The sequence below is a fragment of the Mchenga conophoros genome, linkage group LG14, assembly GCF_057382185.1.
Source record: "Mchenga conophoros isolate Kocher_MC1m ecotype Shallow Benthic linkage group LG14, M_conophoros_male_GT1.1, whole genome shotgun sequence".
NCBI classification, from domain to species: domain Eukaryota; kingdom Metazoa; phylum Chordata; class Actinopteri; order Cichliformes; family Cichlidae; genus Mchenga; species Mchenga conophoros.
In genome coordinates, this window is record NC_140539.1 from 5,436,609 (window position 1) to 5,460,112 (window position 23,504).

Genomic DNA, 23,504 nt, shown 5'->3' on the forward strand with positions numbered 1-23,504 from the left:
AATCAGAAACTATTTTGTCATTTAATTGTTTATTGCTTAATTACTTTGCATAATATGAATGGCCTCTCTATCTTCTTTGTTCAACCTGGACAACTTTTATTACTTTCCTTCATCCCCTGGACCTTTAAGGGGAATGTAACACGTGATTGTCCGCATGGTGTACCTATCAAAATAAAGCCCAACCCCTGTCTGCAGGAATTCTCAACAGGGCTGAAGATTCAGCTCCCACATAGAGACCACATCAATAACTGACATATGAAATTATTTTGCTGGCCAGAAAAAATTGTATTGTGGGCCTGATATAGTCCGCTGGCCTGTTTTAAAACCCCTGTCCTAGACTATTAGTCATTGCTGTTTGAAGATTCTCCTATCTGGATTCATCCTATTCAAACTTGAACACTCATTTCCTGATCACCTCCTGGGTTACTTCTTGGAGGGAGGTAAATTGTTCCTATACATCTTTAGAATTTTCCGGACTCCCTTCTCAACTCTGCGGAAATGTAGCCTCTTCCAGAGGCTCTGCTGCTGTTGACGCCCCCACTCCAGATCCTCGAGAAAGACCTGCAAAAAAGAACAAAGGGCCACTGGTTTTACTGACACACACCTGACAATCAATCTTTTTTGTGCATTTCACCTCATCAATTTTAAGTTGGGTGTTTGTACATGTAAAATGACTCAAATTTAATTCTGCAAATCGAATTCATATCTTAAGGTCACTAATCCAATGATCCCTGTTCTCTGACAACATGAGTGAGGTGTCACACTAGGAAAAAATGCTGTCTCAATGCCATCTTCAGAAGCATATATGTCATAACACTAACAAACTGGATGCTTTCCACAAAAGCATCCAGTTTGTTCCACACAAACAAAAAAACATCTAAACCTGGATCTCTAATATTTCAAATTCCTACATTATAAATGCAACAGGAGTGCCAGCGTAACAGTACTGGTAAGTGAGTTAAAGACAGACCTTGGTCATCATATCACAGCTCATGTCTGCCAGACACCTATTCAGGTGCTAATGCTCAGGAGGGAAAACAGAGGGGAATAAAATTCCCTTAAAGCCAAGGGGTAGAAATGTGTGTCACTAACTGGATGTCATGATCCTGGGTCTTTGACCCACTGTCTTGTGTTTTCAAGGTTGTTTTTTTAATGAAATATTTTCTGTTTGAATCTTGGCTTGCTTGCAGTTTCTTCCCCAGAACGGTGATACTGTTTATTTAGACATTGAGTTTTCTTGAGTCTTGAGACTAAAGAAGTCACTTGGGTGAGTGGGAAAATGTTTCTTCCTTTGAAAAGACAATATCTAGATGAATTAACTTGGGGTTTATGGATGGCAAGTATCATAACACTTGTTTATTAACTTCTGTCTATCACAGCTAAACTGAGGTGAGTTGAGGATATCCTGAACTGTTGTTTTTGATACTGTTAGCTGGTGTAAGCAAAACTGGAATCTAACAGACTTGTTAAGACTTAAACACTATCCAAATAGACCCTTATATGATGTGAATAAGTAAGCATGTTTACGTGGGTTTTCATGTTTCAGAAACTCCAGTTTAGAAGGTAGGCTTGAGGTAATAATGAAAATATATGCATACAAATGTGGAATTGCTACATATAAACTTAAAACATAAAGCAAAGAATTTGTATTTGGTTACTTGTTTGTTATAATAATGCTTCTTGGCAATATATCATATACCGTTGGTGTCAAACTCATTTTAGTTGTGGGTCACATACAACCCACTTTGATCTTAAGCAGCCGGACCAGTAAATTCTCCATTCTGTCAGCGTAAAGAAGTTACATATTTAACTGTTATTCTACATGATAAAGAAAAAGCTGCTGTAAAAAACAAAGAAAGCTGTCAGCACGACTCGTTGGACTTAAATTGTAAGAAATAAATGTGTAGAATGACAGAAAAACTTGTGGTAGCTCATTGCCCAGACTCTTCAGTTTTTGTGTTTGTTTGTTTTGGGGTTTGTTTGTTTTGTTTTTTTATAAACTGTAGCTGTAACCCTCCCCCAGAAATGTCTGTAATAGAAAAAAATTTTTTTATTAGAAATATAGCATTTTGTATATTTATTATAAGTGTTTGCAATTTCGCATAATTTGTGAAAGGTTACATTTCTTCATTATTAAATAGCATAAATAACCCTGTAAACACCTTTAGTAAATTCAACAGTAAATATATATAAGAGAAAATATATATTACTGTAATTATTCCTACAGTAAATTTGTTTTACAGTAGTAAACTGACCTAGGTGAAACTGACCAATGGCTATAGAGATTTCTTTCAAACTTTCTTCAACTGTTTTGTGGGACTGACATTGAAAAGAAAAATGATTGTTTTCTGGAGAAAACATTAATTCAAAAAAAGAGTACCATGTTCTTATTATCCTCAAACAATTTTTTAGACACACATGCTTCTAACTTGATTCGCTTCCTCTCAACTTTCTTACAAAAGGCAGTACTAACTGTTTATAAAGATAGAGGAGTCGTGTATTGTCATACACTGGTTATTAGCTTACATTGGTTATTGAGCCCAGCAAATAGTTTTGGCCTTATTACCGTCTGAAAATTATTTGCTAATGCTGTCACTGTTAATGCCATTAGTATATGATACTAATGTTTAACTGTTTGCTATCTATCCTGTGAAGAGGTTGCCTAATATTACTAGTTACAAGTTATTTAAACATAATTTGTATTTGGAAAAGCTTTGTTTTATATCTTCTTTCTTAAAGCTTTTGGCCCGAGTCACTATTTGTGAGGTGTTCACTGGAGCCTTTTGTGCCTGGTATCTGGATTAGGTTTGGTTTGGAACTGCTGTGAAAACTCAGCGGGTGAGTAAGCTGTTGTAACTAAATTAACTGAAGTCAATCTAAGCGAAACGACAAATCTAAGGTGCATATATGTTCCTTGCCTACTAAGTTTGGTTGGGGGGGGATCAGTATTTAGTAACTTTGGAATAAAAGAAAACTTAAAAATAAAGTTTTTATCTTCATTCCCCCTCACCACCTTCCTAACGCGTGGTATAACTAACACTTTTCTAATGCTTGTCACATGACTAACATTAGCGTTTAACGTTAAGTTTAAACCCATATGCCTTCATGTCTAGTATTAAATGATATTACATATGTCACAAGGTTAATATTGCTCAAGTCAGAAGTTAATTACAACTATTAAAATAGTCACGCCATTTGTGTACAAACAGTGCAATGTATCAACGCGGACACTGACTAGATTTTATCGCCATATCAAAATGCATTGGAACCTATGTTCACCCATGTTTGGTTGTGGCTTAATGAATTGTCCATGCAGTTTTTGAACACTTGCTGCACTTACATTGCACATGCACTCCAAGCACACACAGTCAAAAAAACCTTCATTGAGCTGTACACCTACTCATATGGATGCAGTGATTTGTGAGGTTGAGGGATGCCAGCATACATCTCATGATTTGTACATTTTGTGTGATCATTTTAAATGGCACATAAGAGATGGAAAATATTACTTGCCTGTTTCCTAACTGAAAAACTTATTTTCACGTGAAATCATCTTTCACATTACACATCAGCAGAAAACATTAACATGCTTTACAGAACCCTGCAAAGGTAGATAGTGATGCAGCAGGAAGTAAGCATGAGAGCGAGATCCATGAAAATTATACAGTCTCCACTGTGCACCCTGAGCTGGTCAAAGGGATTGATATAGTAAAATGTGTAATTCATTTTATGTGCTTTTTTGTTCTTGGGTCACTGCGACACCAGCAGATGTAGTTGACAGCTGTGGGGATTTATTTTGATCTTAACGCTAACATCACATAAAGTGCCCAAAAGTAAATTGCAGTAATACTGTAAATGGATAATACAGGAAAAGTGCAGTACAAGAAATTACAGTAAAAATGCAGTACTAGTACTGTAAAGGAAATTACGGTACTACTATAAATGCACAATACAGTAAGGTTACTGTGATTTGTATTTACAGTAAGTTACTGGCATCCAGCTGCCAGCTAGTTGTTGTAGATTTTACAGCAACCTTTGTACAGTTTAGGCTTTCTTATCAGATGATGGAAAACTGGTCTCGAAGCATGCTAAGAGGTACAGCTCTGCAGAAAGTGCAATTTTATTGTGGTGGAACCAAGACAGTAAAAATTAAAAGGGAATTACAATGTTTTTTCAAATGTGCAGTATAGTTTTCATCTTCTTTTGCTGCTTATTCAGTGAATTTTGGTCGGCGAGTGATAAATCTTGCAGTTTTAGAATCTGTCAGCACTCAACCACATGTCCTTGGCCGCCAGGTGAACACAGACAAACGCGAGTACATCCTTTTGCAGAATCTGTTTGCCTGCTTTTTAATTGTTTGCTGTTTTACCAGTTTTGCGGTTTTTGAAATAGTTTTGTGAGCTTTTAGCTGAGATTCTGACATTTCTGTGGATATCACACATGTCTTTATTTAAACAATAGATCTGGCGGTACATCCCATTAAACCTGATGTTCTCCCTCTCCCCTCTGGTACCAGGACCATTGGGGTTCAACAGGTTAACTGTTTAATGCTAAATTACTGTTGCGCAGCGGTATTTATTGCTTAATTAAAAGCAGTAAAACTTATGAAAATACAATAAAAGTCCAAATGTAAACAATTTAAAAAATATAAATGGGCATACATTTAGGTCTGTGACACTCAGACACTGAGCCATGGCTCTGCAGACATTTCTGCATCTCTGCTATTCAAAGCTACTTTGTAAAATTTATTTTATGCAAAATTTAATAGTCAACTATAAATTGAGTCTTTCTCAAGAAAGCAATTTTGTATTCAGTGTTTTCATAAAAGCCTTATTTTTATGGATGTGCTACTACTAGGAAGAATACACATGAGGTTTAAGGCCTGGACAAGTTTGAAACCTTTTGTCCTCCTCTATGGTGGCCCCGAGAGGCCAAACGGACTGCAACTTAAGAAAACACCAGCAATAAGAAAAATGCTGCAAAAGCACACAAAACACAACAGAAATAGGAAAAAAGAAAACAGAAATAGGAAAAACGACAACGGAAATGGGGGGGAAAAAACAGATTTCCACAAGCACGAGGGAAGTGTTTCTGGGGAGACAATAACCCAATGTGTTTGTGTTGTTTTTGGATTGGATAGTTGAGTTGAGTGCCAAGGGGTACACGCTGGGCTATGGTGGACTCAGGTTGTATGCAGACCCTGGTCCACCAAAACGTGGTTCAGCCTGGAGCATTGTTGGAAGCAGAACTACATGTGTAGTTGGTGCCTTTAAAAAATATTATGTGGTGTTATTAGAAATTAAAATAAAAAGCAAAACATCGGCTGCTGTTAGCTTCTGCCTTACACAACCCATAAATGTGGAATGGACTGGCCTAGATTTAATAAAGTGGTGGGACGATGTTTGCGGGTATGCTCAAAACACATTCAGACATGTGGTTTCGGTTATGCTTAGTGGTGATGTGAGGTTGTCCAGCAATGCTGCCGGAGAGGGGGAACCTGCGAGGCCTTTTCAGGAAGCCCACCAGTTCCCGTGATTAATTCCATCGGTCTCTTCTTCACCTGGAGGCTGAAGTCCACTGACAAAGAAGCACTGACACTGTGGCGTTCAGTGCTTCTTTGTATGCTCCTGTGTGTTGGGGGTGCGTTCTGACGTACAAAAACAACAAACAACTGGACAAGCAGGTGAAAAACACCAGCTGGCTGGTTTCTCATGTCTTGTTTATAAACACTTAAACACAAGTATCTTAAAAATGCTGAGCTTAACCTATTATTTAAAAAAAAAAAAAAAACAGGCTTTTAAAAACCCACACAGTATGAATCATTTTTTAAATGACATGTTTTATGTACATTTTTACATTTACATTGTACTGTATGTATATACCTTTAGTTGCTGTATGACATGCTGCTGATCCCAGGATGAGGAGTTCTCTCGTATAACATTGAGAATGGGGCGCCAGTTCTCAGAGAGGTCTGTCCCTTCAGTGACAGAAGCCAGGACCTTGACCCGTTGACCACTGTGGCTACGGGGAACACCTCGGGCATACAGGGACTGCTTCGCCACTTTACTGAGAGGGTTCAAATATAAACTGCACAAAGACATGGACAAAAAAATTTCTGTAGGGCTTGCATGAAAGACTGCATGCTTTTAGTGTGTCTCTGAGGCCTTTTGCATTTTACCATATGTAGTCCATTTTAAAATGTTCTTGGTCTCATTCACAGGAGTAATAAATTGATAAATTCTATCAATTATCTGATGACACAATATCAGGATTCCCAAAAGGTTGATTCTGTTCATCTGGACGTAGCGTTTTCAGTGGGAGAAATGCTTTGTCACTCATCCAAATGACTTCTTCTGTCGGAAGAAGACAAAATGTTTCTCCCACTGAAAACGCTTTGTCCAGATGAACAGAATCAACCTATTGGGATTTACTTAGCTGGACTTACAACTTACATTACGCATGCATCAAAACAATATCAGGGTTTATAATTTAATATATGCCAAACTGTAAGTAAGGTGCTTTTTTCATGTTACGAAAACTGTCAGTGTTCTATGAAAAAAATAAATAAATATTTATAATGCAAAAAGGACAGTGGAATCAGAATTTATTTATAATGTGGTCTATGCAATACAACATTATAGCACAACTAAACCTCAAAGAAATGTTGAGCTTTGGATATAGTGAGAAGTTTCTTACTGTACAGTCTGAATGCTGGGATGTTCTCTACAGGCATCTACCAGAAGTAGAGCTGCGTCGTCTCCAATATTGTTATAGGCCACGTTGAGCTCCTGGAGTCTTCTGTGTTGTTGGAGCCTCTTAGCCAGATCCAGGACACCCTCATCCCCCAGTCCAGTGTGCATCAGGGACAAGTTTGTCAGGGACTGATTCTCTGGCAGGGCTTCCACCAGGATTTGGACTCCAGACTCCATAAGAGGGTTGTCACACAATCTGAAGAACACAATGGAATAATATGGCATTTCTGGTTTGGTCTACGACTAAGAATAAACTCCATGTGCAAATGAAGGTGTTAGCCAGGGCTTCGTAGCAAAAATATAGGCTAAGGACTATAACTCCGGTCAGTAGCTAATTGATGATCAGAAAAAAGTAATAATAAATAAACCACAATCCAATGGCCAGGTCATTAGAATTGACACTGAAAGTAACAATAAATGAATGTGAATAAAATAGCACAATCAATTCTCTTGAAGCAATCGTACAGGTAGAACAGTATGTGACTTTCCTCTGATTTAGACTTTGCTCAATGTTGAGTCAAACACTGTTGTTAAAAGAAGAGGGGATGTTACACAGTGATAAACCTTTCCCATATATAATTAATGTGGAAGAAAGACATTTAGCAAACTGAAAATGATGTCAATTGAAATGTTAGTTTGCTCTTTTAAACCATTATGTCATAAAAAAGAGAAAAAAAGAACAACATGTACAGAGTAAATTTGATTATTAACCATTGACATGTCAAACATAAGTCCAAAGATATAATATCCAAAGATATAAAATTTCATAGACTCACAAATTTGACTCTTTTTGGAAGGTGAAGTTCAACTTTAATATTACACTGTAGAGCACCCTTAAACTGTGGATCAAGGTCCAGCTTGTGTGCCATTATATTGTTTTGAAGAAGAAAAAAAGAAGAAATCAAAACAAAAAGAAAATGAACACGGTGCTTGTCATTATCAAATGGCCGTTAACACATCAAACAACTCAGAAAGATTACACTTAAACCTGGGGTGAGTCACAGGTTTAAGTGTAATCTTACAGGTGAGTCTCTTTACGGTCTTCAGACTTCCCATAGACAACCTGGGAAAACATGGATTCACTAAATTTATGACTCTGTCATTAAGCTTAGCTGAGCTGAATTCTTAATTCTGTCTGTTATTTTGACTGTCTCCCAGATTAGGCCGGTAGCTTTTAGTTTTATGTGTGCCAAATAAGAAGCATCATTTGATATACCCCCCCCCCCCCCCCAAACAAAACAAAACAAAACATAATGAACAGCTGTCAAACAAAGCATAAGACACCTTAACAAAGGTTGACCTATTCAGTCCTGATCAAGAGTTTAAAACCACCATATTTTGCATGGTTGGATCTTAACAAGGTTCCAAGTAGGGCTGCGACATGCTACAAGAAGAAATGGGAGAGAGACAAAACATTTTTTTCAGCATGCAAATTTATTAAAGAACGAGACAAAAGCGCGTTGCTAGGACTGATCTGAGGCAAATTTCATTTCAAAAGACTACCCAACAGAAGCCTTGATAAAATGCTGGATACGGTTTCTGGTCTACTAAAGAATCAAGAGGCTGTTTTTGCTGCTTTAGACAAACAAAGCACAAGCTAGTCATTTTAACTCCATCAAAGCTGGTAACTGTTCTTGAGCCATGCAGGTAAATAAAACTAGTTTTTAACTTATTGTTACAGTTTCTTCAAAAAGCTCTATAGTTGACAGTTATTGTGTAGATTAATAATAATCTTGGAGGTGAGACATATGTCTCATGTTCAGTGGTTTTATCTTCTGCCACCTGCATCACACCATGGAGGTCTCCAATGATGACTCAAACACATGGTGAAATTTATTCTGCCTTTGTAAAAGACCTATCTCAACCTGTAGCTACACGCAACCATCAGTGGCTCAAGATAGCTACTGTGCTTGACCCACGCTTTAAGGATTTATATTGTTTTGCAAGGGGAGAGCAAGAAGAGGTTTGGACCAGCCTTGAGGCCCTGCTGCCTCAGTGTAAAGACGCCACCACAAAGGAGCCAGCAAAGACAAAGAGCCTCCTCTCTTCATTGTCTTCAGACTGATGCAGATGAGGAAGCCCTGTGTAACGGGCCCTGAATTTGTACAGAGCAGGATCCACCATCAGCGAGAAAGACTGCTTGCTGAAGTGATGGTCCAGGCGAGAAGGGACCCACCCACAGCTGTCTGTCATAGCCCGCAAGTATTTGATTAGTCCTGCCACTTCTGTCCCATGTAAGAGAGACTGTTCTAACTTGCAGGTCACATAGTAACAAAAAAGAGAGTTGCCTAGAGCTCTGAAAATCTGAACAGGTTAGATTGTCAAAATAACTGGCTGAAAGAGACAGACGGTAAATAAGCATGGAGCTATTGTGAATCTAATGGGTTTGGGGGGTTTTTGCACTAAAATGTTCAATGATCACATTGTTTTAACCTAATGTACAAAATAATTTTGGCTAAGGATACTCAGAGTTTAAAGCTGTTCAACCTTTTATGTTTCTACCTTATTTGTTTAAGAAGAAAAATTGCACCTTATGTTGAAATTTTTATTATTATTATTTAAATACAATACCATTTTAAAAATGTACTTAAAGTACTTAAAATAACACTATTTTTAATTGTGCCCTATTTTGGCTAGTGATATTATTTTTGTTTCTCTGTTTTTTCAATTGAAATGCAGTTTAAAGAGCTTGAGTTTATAATATTCATGACCATGTCCATGATTCTGTCACCCACTAAAACCCTTTTTAATTAAAAAAAACAAAAAACATATGCGCTTTAGGGCATATTTTCTTGTCCAGTTAATTTATTACTTTGCCCATAATTATTTGGCTTAATTTTTGGCTTAATCTTACCCCTAAACTCCTTGGAATTCAAGTTTCAATTGATGTTCTGACATTCTGGTAGTGTCTTACTTGTACCGTGTTTGCAGTTGCAATGTAAAACCAAGTTGTGCAACTTTTTCTTAATCTTTCCAATACTTATGCATTTTCAAATTATGCAATCAAATTCTGAAATCTATTACATAAAATTAAAAGACAGTGCCAAAGTAAAGATGTGACTCATTTGGTTACATACATTTGGGCTAAAAACATCAAAACTGGAATAAAAGTAGAGTCTTACTTCAGAGATCTAATAACACTCCTGGGATCTAGCAGTAGGTCTCTCAGCAGACTGCAGGACTCAGGACCAAGGGTGTTAAACTGCAGACTGAAGACAACAGAGACAATTACATGCGCACACACACACACACACACATATACATACATGTATATATATATATATACATACATACATGTATATATATATATATATATATATATATATATATATATATATATATATATGAGTTCTAATTAGAATTTATATATTAAATTAGAATTTAGAAATAAATGTTGTATTCCAATGTACTAGTGTAATTTATTACAATATTATAAAAATGTTTCAATTTATTCATTTATTTAATTTTATTTATTTATTTTAATTATTTATTTATTTTTTTTTTTTACAAAAAAGCTTGAAGTCAAACCACTACTACATACTGGTATGTATAATGTTGGTATGTGTTTGGTATGTGTATGGGTCAGTGTAATGTTGGACCCATTCATAACCCATTTTCGTCTTCTAGCTGACGGAATAAGGTCAAGATTTTACAGTTAATAACGCCATCTATTGTGCCCTCAATGCAGTCAACTCATCCTGTACCCTTAGAAGAGAAACAGTACCACACAGGCAGGGCACCCTGAGGGGAGCTGGGTTGTAGGGGATCAAATATTTCAAACTTTTTTGCAGCATGTTTTTCTGAATCTGACGCTTGATTATAATGAAACTACCATAATTACCATTGGGTAAGTGCATCATGCCATTGTAACATCCAACACAAAATAAAAGCAGTTCTAGTAGCTATAATAGTACCATCACCATCATGCAATATGCATCATGCATCATGAACTCAGGTTGCTTTTTTTTGCAAGCAACAAGATCATATATTAAGTTTCAAGTCTCACTTGAGGTTGTATGTGTGTCTGAAGGCAGGGCACAGCATCTGAAGCGTGTCATTATTCAGGAGACAGGAGGATAGGTCCAGTTCTTCAAGGTAGTAACTGTAACAAAGCACCACAAGATGGTTAAATAAAAACAATAATGAAAAACAAATAGACAGCTCCTTTGTATCCACATACACAGTCTCATATCAGCAGTATATATACAATATACACTATTAAAACTGAAGTAATAACTATGACCCCAATGGCAAACATTTTGGGATGCTGTGTAGTGACTCTATTATCGAATAATTGCACTCTTCACCCTTTCCTTATGGCAGATAGGGCCAAGAGCTTTATAGAAACCTTATTTCTGCTGCTTATATTAGAAATCTCATTATTTTGCCGTCTACCCAAAATGTCTCTGCATAAGTGAGTGTTGAGTCAGACTCAGGAATTCCAGAAATCACTGTCTGCGATAACAGTTTGCAATGGCATCAACAGATGTAGGTTAGAGGCCAAAAAATACAAAACCAATTTTTAGGTCCACAGTTTTGGGAAATGGTTGTTTCTCTGCCATTACTTGCCAGAATTTGTAGACTGTAAACTCCCTAGGCTGAATCTTCAGATGAAGTCTGCTATTCATCGCAAGAACTACAGGAAGTAACTTTCAGTGAGAGGCCTATTCTAGGCCTATATTCTCTTATTTGTTATATTAGTTAAAGTTATACCCGATTATACTCTGATCATTATTCAGCAATTAACCATAATTAACTATCAGCAAAATTACATATGAATTATGTTTCTGTGGTCACAAATTACAACACTTAATACCATTTCTCTTATTCGGAATTATGCATAATGATGGGTTGGTGACACATTTTTTGTCTTTCACATTCCTGCAACCACAGAGACACTAATCTGCCAAGGTTGAAGTTGGATCATGTCTATGCACATAAAATCCAGATATGATAATAATTTCCATTACACAACTCTCATTTAATATATTAATGAGACTTTTACATTGGTTGATATCTTTGATTAACAACACAAATTATTTACTGTTAGCAAAAGCACAAATAGAGACCTTTTGCCTGCATTTCACCTGTATTTATGTATACATCTATCTGCCTAGCACTTTTACTTTGAATTTTTATGTTCATTTAAGTGTTTGTTTTACAGTATGTTTCGCACTAAGTACCAAAGCAATTTCCTAATATTGTATACCTTCTCAACATTTGGCAATAAAACCCTTTCTGATTCTGATTCTTTTACCATCTCTCGGATGTAAAAGATGTATTTCCACCTCTTTTGACATAACATACACATACACAGTCAGTCGATCTCTAATCCAGTTCCTTCAAATAATAATTTACCTTGCAGGGGTGCAGGAAAGCACAGAACTCAGTATGAAACATTTAAGTGAAGTCATACGAATGTTGGTGAGGCGGATAGCTCTGATTGAAGTTACAACCTCTGCAGTCAGTCTGGGGTTCTGGAACTCATATAGAAGGACCAACAGATCCATCAGCTCTTCTGGTGGTTGTGGCTTGTTAAGCTCTAGTATCAAAAGAACACATACTACATGAAAATATGCAATATGGGTTGCCATACACCAATTACAGACACAATTTCTATCTTTAGAGTTCATTTATCTCATATCACATAAATGTTTACAAGTAAATCTGAGTTTTATGTTCAGTTTCTTGTTTTCTAATACTTTTGTAAAGTTCTAACGATAAATATATGTTTTGTAACTGTTAAAGCTTTAGCAATTACAGAACATTACTCTGTAGGCAGATTAAGTACTTTGTTTCACAAGAGAACGTTTTGTTGTTGTTGTTGTTGTTGTTTTACCTCTAACAAGGTATTTCCTAATGGCATGGGTGATCTGGGCCACAGTGGTGCTTTGAATGCTGCAGCCAAGTTGTTGGAGAAGCACACGGTTACCATAGTGCAATAGCCCACCCATGAAGATAGGGTACAGCTCAAAAGGTTGACGTTCACTGTACTGCTGTTGCTGTGGGCCATGGACTCCTACAAGGTTTTGCTCTACCTGGTCAAGGACATCCTCGTTGTAGCTATCCTCAGTGTGGAACAGCTCAGCTGCCATGGTTCTGGCTATACTGCCTTTGTTGAGACTGCTGATTTTCTCATAGAGCTTTGGAAAAAGCTTAAGAAGATTGAATACTGCAAAAATTCGGAGGGGAATTAACTTAGAAAAGATGTTAACAAGGGCACTGACATCCTCACTTGCCTGACCAATGGCCACAGATACTTTCTTGGTGAGCTTCTCAAGAGCGGATTTGTTCTCTCCTAGAACTACATAGAGTGCTGCCAGGTATTCTTGCATGGCTGGGACAGCAAACACATACTGCTTCTCATTGTTTTCCCTTAGGTCTTGTGATATAGATTTACCACTTTCTATGGAAGGAGCCAAAAAGAAGTCTAGTACATCGGTGCGGAACATGGCCAGCTGATGAAGCTCCTCATCTGTCTTTGTCTTCCCTCCTATCCACTGCTCTAGTTCTGCTTCTGAGAAGGATGTGCGTTTGTATGTCACACCTTCAAATGCAAGCTTACCTACTGTACGGACAACATATAACATCAGAGAACTTTGGTGTTCCTGAATGGGCATGTCCGTCCCTGCTCCTGTACCGAGCACTTCACCCCCAAAATTGAGCCTGAGGAAACTTGTGTATATGCCAGTTAGAGTGCGGATGGGGGCTTTGGTATTGGTAAAACGCAGAAAGTGTAAGGTTGCACAAGTGAGCCAGCAGTACGATGGAAGGAAACATGCAGCAGCAAGTTGGCTTTCTCTCTGGAGGTTGAGGTAAAGCAGTTCTACAAGATCCTGGGCCTCTTGGTTATGTGCAGTGTCACTCTGCTTTAGAAGGCGACTGGTGAAGTACGCCCGCTGGCGTGATGGGTCATTAAAACCACGTATCTGTGCGTAACGAGTAACATACTTCTGAGGGATACAGTCCAAAGCAGACAGTCTTGCCGTAATCAAGATGCTGGCCTGTGAAACATATAAAGTAAACAATAAGTGCCATTTACAAACAGTGGGACTTACAATCTAACAAACAAGGCTGAAAATTCATACTACACTTCAGTTCAATTAAATTTTATTTATACAGCGCCGAAATCACAATAGTTGCCTCAAGGCATTTGGAACGACAAAGCTATCTGGATCTAAATTACTCGTTATACTTTCTTAAGAACATGATGTATTTGAAGTGTTTTTAGTTTTTATTTTCAACGGGTTTAAAATCATAATCCTCTGCCTAATAATCCCGCGCTTCTATATTCCAGTACTAGACAGAAGTGATTAACTTTTTAAGTCAAAGTTGGACTTAAGGCCACGACTGGTCAAATTTTCCAATCCTAACTGTTTGATTAATCCAAACAGACACATGCCGCCAGTAACATAACATCTCAAGTATAGGTCATAAAGGTACCAAACGGATGAACAGTCAGGGTGCAGCCTCCGTGTCTACCTGTTCATGTTTCTAAAGTAGAATTACTCTGGTAATTGGTTTAAAGTCGCTTTGCGCTTGTTTTCATCTTTATTTTGTGTTCACACCTAAAAACTAAGAGAATTATCAAAGGATGTAAAACGTAGTAGAACAAATCTCTCCTGGGATTAACTAACGTACTGCATTAAAAACTGCATGTGTTCAGTGTAATATGTGTAATATTAAAAATAATACGATTTTTTTAAATTATTAGCATACTTTTCTAAACTCACTCTTTTGCTAAATGTTACTTTTATTCATTTTGCTTGTAGTTTTAAATAAAAGACAAGAACCTGGTCAGATTTGAAATGAAACAAAAACCTGGAGTGGGGGTACATATTAGCTTTAGCCATTTTTTGTTTAATCACTACCTTTAGTTAACCCCTTTTGGTTTTTTCTTACCTCAGGCAACAGATACTTTCTTAGCAGGTTTACCACAACTACACTTGGAGGGAGTCCCTCATTAGGATCACTGCAAAGCTCTGAGGCTCCAATTCGGAAATCCAGTTGCATCTTTTCCATTCCATTGAAAAGGAAGAGCACATCCTTGGCCTGTTTTCCCTCCCCACTTAGAAGGGGGTGTTTTTTCAGGTGTAGGTACTTCCTGCTCACCAGGTCTCTTAGAGACGTAACCCTGTGTAAAAGAGAATGTGAGTCTTTAGAATCATAAAATAACAATGTGACACTTTGGGTTGCCAAATTTATCAATCAAATGAAATTATAGAAGAATACAAAAAAAAAAGATTGATTTTGCAATATTTTCAGATTATTTTGGAACTAGCACACTCCCAGTAACGCTGTTGGAAAATTTAAAAAAAGCATTCTTTTAATTCAAGGTTAGAGATGGTAAAGGCCAACATTTTGCTTCTTTTGCAGAAATGACTGCCTTCTCATAAAAGTTGACACTTGAAATCATGCAGCAAAACTGCTTTAACATGCAAGCACAATCATTCAGCTGATTTTGAAGTTGAATTTGTTGTTGAAGTTTATCTCAACATAGCGTTTACAGGCGGAAGAAACATTTTGCCACACATTATTTAGATGAAGTCCACCCACAAAGGCCTATCCAGCAGGCCTGGATGAAAAGGCATTTAGGCCAGGTCATCCACTAATTAGAAGGTTGTTGGACAATTGCTTCTGTTGAGCATTTGTGCAAAAATCACTAAGAATAGATTAGTGTAGTGTCTGTGATCATCTAGCCTGCTTCTGCTTGTAGTGCTCTGAGGTTTACTTTTTGTGGTTTTAAAAACCTGAATTCAACATAAGATGTTTAATGAGTTGTGCTGGCTTATTTCTATCCACGACTAAACTGACATTATACTGTGAATGAATCTGAGCATTATCAGCTTAAATTCAAATTACTCTCTACCACAGTTGATTTAACTTAAGTCTTAACATAAACACTGCACTGTGCACCAGTCCAACACAGTGCTTCACTGTAAATCTGTTAGAGTACAGTAAGCCAACGTGTTTGTCCTGCACTAAACTGAAGAATATTTTCATTTAGCATATGAAAAACACAAAGTTAGTATAATTCAGTTCATTTTGCAGGACGTTTCTCAATATCAAAAAGCAAAACTTCAAATTATATTCAGATCCAATATCTAATTTAACAAATGAGAACTTACAGTTTATCTGGCAAACTGTAGATAAATGACCTTAACAGATACTTGTTAAGCTCATAGAAATTTTGCTTTTGGAATTTTTCTGCCACTTAAAAGTAAATGATACTTGTATATAGTTGTTCCTCTTCAGTAGGACCGACTTTCATGTGTTACTGTTGATTCGGGCAAATTACTTTAACGTTTGAACGCTCAGTGACATGAAATAATAGTCTAAACCCAGGGAAGAATTCAATTCAACTAAATTCACGTTTTGGACCTGAGTGCAAAGCTACGCACATTGGGGAGGTTATCATGAGAAAACGTGCTCCAGGCCCAGTAACATCAGCAGCTCCTGTACAACAGAGTAGGGCTGTTCGATATAACGATATATATCGGATAACGATATAAAAACGTCTATCGTTTCATTTTATGCTATCGTTTGTTTCGTGGTGTCGCAAAATAAACTGTTTACGGCAATATTTTTTCATCGTTTTGATGGTCACTGTAGTGGCTATATTCATTTCTCTTTCTCTTATATTTAATATAGCCACACTACGGACGGACAAGCGCCTGTTTTTATGCATTGTCGTTAGCAACAACGACGGTAAAACCATCGCGTGTCCGCTTGTTTATTTTCCACATAAACCTTTCACAATAAAGCTCAAGATCCTGTTAAGACTTTTCAAAATGAACTGAATCACGTGAACGAGCAGATTATTTACAGATGAGAAGTAAAAAAGAGCCACCAGGTGCTAAAAAATAAACCTTAGACTCAAACGTTAGAACAGGCTTTTCCCCACAGCACGCCGTGTAATAAATACAAAGAAAACGGCGGCCGTTACAACTTATGTCTAAAAATGTATAGTTTCATGCATCGGTTAAAACACTCGACTCCGGGTAAAGGACGCGCAGCTGGAAACACTTCAAAGCAAGTCGAGCTGCCCGAGATTCACAGAATTTACAGAAAATTTTACATTTTTGTGATTTATATCGTTATCGGGACGATAGATGTCTTATATGAGATTTTGGTCATATCACACAGCCCTATGTGGGATTGTGTGTGTGTGTGTGTGTGTGTGGGGGGGGGGGGGGGGGGGGGGGTGTCAGAAATGACTGAAAGATTAATAGGCTCTGTTTTGAGTTTTGTTCAAAAAGGAATGACTTCATATAGGGAAAAATATATATCACATATGCAGGACACCTTAAACTAGTTTTTTAAATAAGCAGCAAGGCAGAACAAAGTCGGGGCTGCATCAAGACACAAGAACTAAACCCCAATTCAACCAGACCCAGAGCAGGATTTAACCAAGACAGAACCAGAATCAAAACTAGATGATAGTAGCACTAAAATCATCATAGACCTGCACTACACTTATTTTTTAATTCTACCAAAGTCCACTATTTAGATTCAGAAACATTTATATAATTATTTAGCCTTGTTGTGCAAACAATCATGCATAACTTAATAAATATAGAATTTGAAAAATAACAAACCTAAAAAGAAACACTAGGTACGAGATACATGAGGACCTATGATACGGTGATACTTTTGGTAAACAACCATTTGACTAACATGTTCGGTGCGAACTGTGAGGAGGCGCTATCTAACCTCTGAAGTGGCTGCAAATTATACCAGGGTTTTAGATGAATGCCCCCCCTGTGATTTTACCTGAACCCTGCGATTTTATTTTTAATCATTTTAACAGCAAATTGAAGAAAAGCCTTGACTCCGTTGCTCCACTCACCACCAAAAAGAACATGCATCACCATGGAGAAACGAAGAAGTCAAAAAACTTAAGGGCAGCAGAGAGGAGATGGAGGAAAAATTAAAATGCAATCAACCATCAAATACTTTGCGAGCAACTTAAAATGTACAATAATACACTAAGGAATTCAAGAAATTCATACTTTTCCAAAATAATTAGTAATAACAAAAATAATCCCAAGGTCCTCTTTTCTACCATAGATTATTTATTTAACCCAGGTTTTAACAGCTCCCAAAGAACCCCACAGACTCGCTCTGTGAGCAGTTTGCAGACCACTTCAGGGGAAAAATCAGCGCCATCAGATCTGATATTTTATCTTCTCGCAATATGATTTTAAACATATCTGAGGGCTCTATTGTATCTGAGGAGACACTGGACAGGTTTGTCGTGGTTAATGCTGAGAACCTTAAGAAAGTTCAAAGTGAGACCCACCACATGTCTTTTAGATCCAATCCCCTCTTTACTTTTTAAAACACTTTATGGATTTTTTGAAGTTGAGCTTGATGAATTGCTCTCTTCAGTTGGGTGTCTTCCCTGCTGCCTTTAAAACGGCAGTGGTGAGGCCCCTTCTGAAGAAGAGCAATTTGGATTGTAATGATTTTAATAACTACAGACCTGTATCCAACTTACCATTTTTAAGTCAAATTTTAGAAAAACTTGTTTTTATTCAGATTAATGATTTTCTAAATGATAGACAGATCCTGGAGATATTCCAGTCTGGATTTAGGGTGAACCACAGCACAGAGACTGCTCTCCTAAAGGTTTTAAATGATCTTAGATATAACTGGGACGCCCAAAAGCTCTCAGTCCTGGTGCTACTGGATCTAAGCGCAGCCTTTGATACAGTAGACCACGCTATTCTTTTAAACAGACTGAAACACATGGTGGGCCTCTCTGGTGCTGTACACAACTGGTTCACTTCCCATCTCTCAGACAGAACTTTTATGGTGAGTATGGATACATGCTCCTCTAAGATCCATAAAATGACTTGTGGTGTGCCCCGAGCGTCGGTTTTAGGCCCTGTACTTTTTAATTTGTATAAGCTCCCTCTTGGCGGTGTCATCAGGAGGCATGGAGTGAACTTCCACAGTTACGCTGATGATACTCAGCTGTACATCTCCGTGTCTCCTGATGACACCAGACCAATGGATGCCCTTTTTAACTGTATTCTAGATATAAAATCTTGGATGGCAGAAAACGTTTTACAGCTTAACCAGAACAAAACTGAAGTTTTAATCGTCGGTCCTGAGGCTCAGAGAGAGAAACTCTTGTCTAAATTACAGGCATTTTCACTATGTCCTTCGCTACAAGTGAAAAACCTGGGTGTTATTTTCGACTCTGAGCTTGGTTTTATCCCACATATTAAACATGTAACCAAAATTGGATTTTATCATCTAAAAAAATATAGCCAGAGTCCGCCCTACTCTCTCTCAGGCCAACATGGAGATGTTGATGCATGCTTTTATTACCAGTCGCATTGATTACTGTAATGCCCTGCTCTCTGGTCTTCCCAAAAAGAATATTTCTCCTTTACAACTTTTACAAAACTCTGCAGCTCGTGTGCTGACGAAGACCAGAGGGCGGACCCACATTACACCGGTTTTAGAATCGCTGCACTGGCTCCCCGTGTGTTTCAGGATCGATTTTAAAGTTCTTTTATTGGTTTTTAAATGTCTTAATGGTCTTGGGCCTTCTTATCTTTCAGATCTGCTTCTATCATATGAACCCTCGCAGACCCTGAGGTCCTCTGGTACTGGCCTTTTGATCGTTCCTAAAGTCAGGACACATACTCACGGAGAGGCAGCTTTTCAGTGGTATGGTCCTCGTCTGTGGAACAGCCTGCCGGAGGAGCTCAATGCCGCAGAGAACGTACATGTTTTTAAGAACAGGCTCAAGACCACCTTTTTAATTTAGCTTTTACTTAAATGGTAAATGGCCTGTATTTGTATAGCGCTTTTCTAGTCCCTAAGGACCCCAAAGCGCTTTACACAACCTGTCATCCACCCATTCACACACACATTCACACACTGGTGATGGCAAGCTACAATGTAGCCACAGCCACCCTGGGGCGCACTGACAGAGGCGAGGCTGCCGGACACTGGCGCCACCGGGCCCTCTGACCACCACCAGTAGGCAACGGGTGAAGTGTCTTGCCCAAGGACACAACGACCGAGACTGTCCAAGCCGGGGCTCGAACCGGCAACCTTCCGATTACAAGGCGAACTCCCAACTCTTGAGCCACGATTGTATTTTATCTTTTACTTAATGTTTATTTATTCGATGTTATCCTGTTATTCTATTTATATTATTAAATTAGGTCCTACATAATATTTATTGTATTTTATCTTTTTATTCTGTATATACTCTTATTAGGTCATATCTCCAGTGTTTCCTCGGAGGGGGCTCTCTGCACCGGGGTTGTGATCGACCGTGGCTGCTGCGGCTCTGTGGGTCTTCTCAGCCTGGCTGGGGGGCTTCTTTGCCTCCCTCCAGCTGTGTGCCCGGCCTGGAGGCTGCGGTCTGTGACCGGCTCCGCGTGATAGTGTTCCCTCACCTGGTTCATGTGTGCCCAGCCCAATTTTACTTTTCAAGTGTGTGTGTGTGTGTGTGTGTGTGTGTGTGTGGGGGGGGTATGTATCCATGACCGCTTATGTTAATGAGAGTGTGGGGAGTGAATTGGAGGGCGGGATGGGGTGGGGTAGGCTGCTTTTAACTAGAGATGGCACGATACCACTTTTGTTATGTCCGATACCGATACCGATATCATAAATTTGGATATCTGCCGATACTGATATGAATCCGATATAGTGTTTTTTAATCAACAAAACTGTTTTTTAAATATCTTGCTGCATTTTATATAAGTTCATACTCAAGTTTAAAACAACAACTACACTAAATGCTATTCTGTTATACCTGTATGCAAAAAAAAAAAATTTCATAGTTCAGCAATACTGATCAATCTAATAAACTTAAACCTACACCATCCTCCCTATTCTGGTATTTTAAAGAGTACTTAGCATAAATATTAAGCAACCTAACTAATAGGGTTCCAACTCCCAGCAACAACAAAAATAAATAAATAAAAAATAGGGAACCACCCCTCACGCTCCACCTCATGATGCTTAATCGACGTAATCAACCTTAATTTGATGCAGTGTGAAAAAAAATGCACAGAAATCAATTATTTTTCAAGAAATATTAAATAGATTCAACATCTTTCTTCAACAAAATTGCAGACTGCACAGATGGTACCTTCCCAAAGGAAAAAGTACTATAGCTTACTAGGGTATATATATTAGACTTAATAGTCACTATATACAGTAATTGACTTCTATTCATTTTGCATCAAATTAAAACTTTGGGTGTCAGATAATTATTTATTAAAAGCTAGACATTTTAAATGAGAATAAGAAAGAAAAGTATGTCTTTGTGCCCCCTTTTCCCTGTTCATGCCCTATCGGCCCCCCTGGCTAAACTTTGCTAGATCCGCCCCTGCACAGTTACCAGCGTCAGCTACGTAGAAAAAGATCCTGGAGTAGAAAGTAATATTAAATACATTCTAACAATAGCTGATCAAGCTTAAACGTGCTGCTATTGTTCAGCTGCTGGTTTCCTCTATCTGGTGCAAAGTGGGCCAAAAACAAAGAAGAGACACGGACTCGCGACAGAAAAGCCGATCAGCTGATCGTTAAGCAGTTTCATGATTGAAGTAGCAGCAAGAAGAGGCAGTCGCTCCATATATTGCTTGTTAAGCTTAACGCAGGAATGCTTTACAAACATTCAGAGATGGACTTACACACTTGCTTTACTTCTCTCGGGGATAACTTTGTCGGAGATGAAATGCCGGGTTGCTAGCGAAGCTCCACATGCTATCCAGACCACCGACAGGTCCCGCACGCCACAGCCGCTCTATCACGTGATGCATACTGCTCCGACGTGCTAACGTTCTGAGGCGAGTTACGGCGTGTTGCAAGTTTTGTGAGGTGCTTTCGTGATATTTAATGGATCGGATTACATTTTTTATTTTTCTCCGATATCCGATCCAGTAATTTAGGTCAGTATCGGACCGATACCGATACGTAATATCGGATCCGTCCATCTCTACTTTTAACCATGTAAAGCACTTTGTGCTACATTTCTGTATGAAAAGTGCTTTATAAATAAAGATTGATTGATTGATGTCTGTCTCACCTGCTCTTGTTCCCTCTCTGTTATGTCCTCATTCTCCTCTCTCTCTCCCTCTCTGTTCCTCTCTCTCCCTCTCTGTTCCTCTCTCTCTCTTTGTGCTGACAATCAAACCAAACACCAACATCATCAAATATACAGTTGAAACCAGATATTTAAACACTCTTCAGATAAAAACACTTTTTTAATTGTAACATCAAATCAGACTAAATGTTTATTTTTTTTTAGATTGATAAATATAAAAAACATATTTGTTAACTTTAAGAGTAAAGAAAGAAACTATCTGTATTTCTTAATTGCAAATGGCACCAAATTGTATTCCAAATTGAGCCACACTTATGGAGCTCCACAATTCTTTTCCTGGTGTTTTGGTTGACATCTCTTGATTTTCCCATGTCACAGAAACAGGCTCTGTGTTTTGCCTTATATGCATCTGCAGGTGTGCCACCAATTTACTCACATGGACTCTACTAACCTATCAGAAGCTTCTTCAGCTCAGAATGGAATCGTCTGCAGTTTTCTTATTAATTAACAATAAACTTAGTGTATATGTACTCCTAAATTTGATGAAAGTGATAAAAAATAGAAGCTCTGTCTCTCTTTATTCTGACATTTAATTAATTCAAAAGATATTTCAATATTTATTTGCCCAAAACAAAACAAGTTTACTCTAAATTGATGTTGTACAGTAAAAAAATGTTCTTGTGTTTTGCTTGTTTTGCATAGGAATATACTGAACAAAATACAAAGCATAATGTATAAAATAACATCTACCAGAGTTTTTTCTTTGAAAGAAGCCCCTTATGTCCATTCTTGTATATCAGTACATTACTGAAACCGATTTATTTAGCCGTGGAGGGTAACAACTGAAAATATGAAATAAACACACATGTAAGCTAAGACTCTCTAAAGAAACAGCATTGTTGTTGTTCGGCTTTTCATTTCGCCATTTGTTGATTCACTTGAAGAGAAGTAACGTAATATGGGTCAAGTGATCAGTTTGACATCAATCTTTTGTGATACACCGTCATATTTACATTATTTGTACAGTACGAATGATTTGCTTTGGTACCTGGTCGAACTTCAGTTCTCCTCTGTCTGCCTGGCTCCGTTTCTCCAACAGGCAGCAGCTGCCCCCGCCCCCTCGCTCAGTCACTTAGTGTCTGAGCTCAGATCATACCAATATTAGGGGGGATTTATGCACAGTCGTAAATTCCCACAGTGTGCGCTATGTGCTTCGAATATTGTGTGTAGTTTTTGTTTTATACAGTTGTCAGAAAGGCATCTAACTATGAAAAATTACACTCCAAAAGACCCCGGGCTTCTGACAAAACAACCCGGGCTTAAGCCCAGTAAGCCCCCCCCCCCCGCTCCGCCAATGATGACAACCCGTTTAATATTATCTTAGGTAATACAAGAAAAAAATAAAAACAAAAAGGATTCTTGAGGTCGTGCTATGCTTGCTGTGACTTGGTATTTACTGATTAAATAGTAGCAGAAGGTAGGCTAACACTTATATATCTTGGAAAACCAAAATGCATTTGGCACAGTGCATTCAGATCATAATTCTGATTGCAAAAGCTGCCAGACAGGACAGAATGAAAAAAATATATATAAATGAAAATGTACTTACATTCCTTATAAAGTGTTCAGTGTTGTGAACTACTTCATCTGCTAGCAAGGGTATGAGCTGTGTG

General features: G+C 38.0%; 1 protein-coding gene across 1 annotated transcript in view; it reads right to left on the reverse strand.

Annotated features, from left to right (window-relative positions):
• Window positions 1–261: 261 nt before the first annotated feature.
• Window positions 262–23,504, reverse strand: part of nlrx1 (NLR family member X1) — a 28,323-nt gene continuing 5,080 nt past the window's right edge. Inside the window, exons 5-12 of the mRNA XM_085244870.1 lie at window positions 14,655–14,886; window positions 12,592–13,756; window positions 12,111–12,294; window positions 10,759–10,854; window positions 9,875–9,961; window positions 6,697–6,948; window positions 5,883–6,087; window positions 262–561 (exon numbers count right to left, since the gene is read on the reverse strand). Of these exons, the coding sequence (XP_085100996.1) occupies window positions 424–561; window positions 5,883–6,087; window positions 6,697–6,948; window positions 9,875–9,961; window positions 10,759–10,854; window positions 12,111–12,294; window positions 12,592–13,756; window positions 14,655–14,886 (2,359 nt within the window). The 3' untranslated portion in view covers window positions 262–423. The remainder of the gene's footprint in view (window positions 562–5,882; window positions 6,088–6,696; window positions 6,949–9,874; window positions 9,962–10,758; window positions 10,855–12,110; window positions 12,295–12,591; window positions 13,757–14,654; window positions 14,887–23,504) is intronic.